Genomic DNA, 2,138 nt, shown 5'->3' with positions numbered 1-2,138 from the left:
TTTTCAAGTCGTGACTCTATCGAAAACTACTTCTTGATTCCACAAAGGTAGTAGTTGGATATATTGTTGTTATTGTACAGTTATATTAATAGCCTATTCAATCCAAAATGAGTTGGATTGACTATGAATTCTTATTATTTCGTTTAAATTTGTCTCAAACTAATAATATATGAGATTTCTTTTTATATTTTTATCGAGATATAAATCTCTGACATGAAAATACTTAAAGAAAACGTTCTAACAAGATTACAATATATCTTAACTAATTAGTATCGTCTACAACAACACATACCTAGTATAATCTCACAGTCGATACTAACAAGATTACAATATATCTTAAACAACTCACGATGAATTAATTGTTTCATGTTATTACTCTCCACCTTCATTTCGAGATCCAAAAGCTCATAAACCTAAACCTAAAAGATGAAAGTGCAGTTTTTTCTTCATCTTTTTTCATTTTTCATCTTCTTTGTATTATTAGCACAATGCAAAACTCATCCTATTGATATGCAAGGACTTCAAAATCTCAAAAATGGAATAAACCCAAAATCCATTAAACCCGGTTCATGCTTAAACTCATGGAACTTCTCTATAGACCCATGTGATCATATTTTCACCGACCGGTTCACCTGCGGTTTCCGATGTGATCTCATCGTCTCCGGTTTTTATCGAGTCACTGAAATCAGCCTAGACCAAGCCGGTTACTCCGGTTCATTGCCTAATTCATTCAACCTCCCTCATCTCGAGATTTTAGATATGTCGTATAATTCCCTCTCCGGTTCAATCCCGAATTCATTTTCAAATCTAACTCGTCTCCGGCGGCTCAGTCTTTCGAAAAACTCGTTCACCGGTCCAGTTACTTCTTCTATCGGTTCTCTATCCCGTTTACAGGAACTATTTCTCGATAACAACAAATTCACCGGTTCAATCCCGGAAAGTTTTAATGGTTTAATCAATCTGAATCGATTCGAGCTTCAACAAAACAATATCTCCGGTGACTTACCTGATTTGAATCAGCTCATAAATCTGATCTTCTTAGATTTAAGCAATAACAGACTCGCCGGAAATTTCTTTACGACAAATTTACCTGATTCGATAATTGAACTCTCAATACGCAACAATTATTTACACGGCGAGTTTCCGTTGAACTTCGAAGAGTTGAAGTTCCTACAGGTGTTAGATCTGAGCCATAATTTGTTTTCCGGGATGATTCCGGCGCTGCTATTTCATCACTCATCTCTTCAGCAGCTTACACTTTCTTACAATAACTTTACGTTTTTGCAAGTGTCGGAAGATTTAGTGCTTCGAAGTAAGCTTATAGCTATTGATCTGAGTTACAACAATTTGCATGGCTTATTGCCGGCGTTTATGGCGTCGATGCCGGAGTTGTCGGCTCTGAATTTGGAGCATAACAAGTTTACCGGCGTGATACCGCTACAGTTTGCAGTAAAAGTTGTGGTCCCGAGGAACCATACGGCGTCGTTTGAGAGATTATTACTGGGTGGAAATTATTTGTTTGGGCCGATTCCTGGGCCTTTAATGGGCCTAAAGCCTGGTTCTGGAAATATTAGTTTGGTGGATAACTGTCTGTATATGTGTCCAGATTCGGTATACATTTGTCAGGGTGGGTATCAGAAGTCTTTATTGGATTGTAAAAAGTTTGGGCCTAGGATTCCTTGAATTGTGTTAGGCCCAAAATGGAATCATGTAAGCCCATTTGTATGTCTTTGACCAATGTTTTTAGGACTTAGGTATACTTTACAGCTTTAATTAGATAAAAATAATGGTGGTTTATCTATTAACAATAAAGAACTTAATGTTAATTTTGTGGCCATTTATATAAGGTAAAGAGGCTTGCAAGTTTTATCTTTGAATTTTAAAGCTTGTATGAGGTTTACTTCATTGTGTTCCTTTTGTAGTATCGATGGAGGATCAAAAAATTACTCGACTCCATCTATTTGTAGCATAGGTAATAATATTATTGGAACTTATTTGAATATAATTAACTCGTTTACGTGCACCCTTGTGAATCAATCCATTAATACAGTTGGTGCTAAAATATGAATTAAGGGTGTAATTACTTTTCTACATATATAGACTCCAAATTACAAAAGAGAGGATGCAAAATGCAAAGA

General features: G+C 35.9%; 1 protein-coding gene across 1 annotated transcript; it reads left to right on the top strand.

Annotated features, from left to right (window-relative positions):
- The first annotated feature begins 318 nt into the window (after nt 1–318).
- On the top strand, nt 319–1,851 carry LOC125855521 (LRR receptor-like serine/threonine-protein kinase FLS2). The gene has a single exon (XM_049535251.1). It carries the CDS (start codon nt 427–429, stop codon nt 1,681–1,683), a length of 1,257 nt encoding a protein of 418 aa, XP_049391208.1. The 5' UTR covers nt 319–426; the 3' UTR covers nt 1,684–1,851.
- The last annotated feature ends 287 nt before the right edge of the window (nt 1,852–2,138 follow it).

This window comes from Solanum stenotomum, chromosome 2 (genome assembly GCF_019186545.1).
Source record: "Solanum stenotomum isolate F172 chromosome 2, ASM1918654v1, whole genome shotgun sequence".
Taxonomy (NCBI): Eukaryota; Viridiplantae; Streptophyta; class Magnoliopsida; order Solanales; family Solanaceae; genus Solanum; species Solanum stenotomum.
This window is presented reverse-complemented; position numbering and strand designations above follow the sequence as displayed.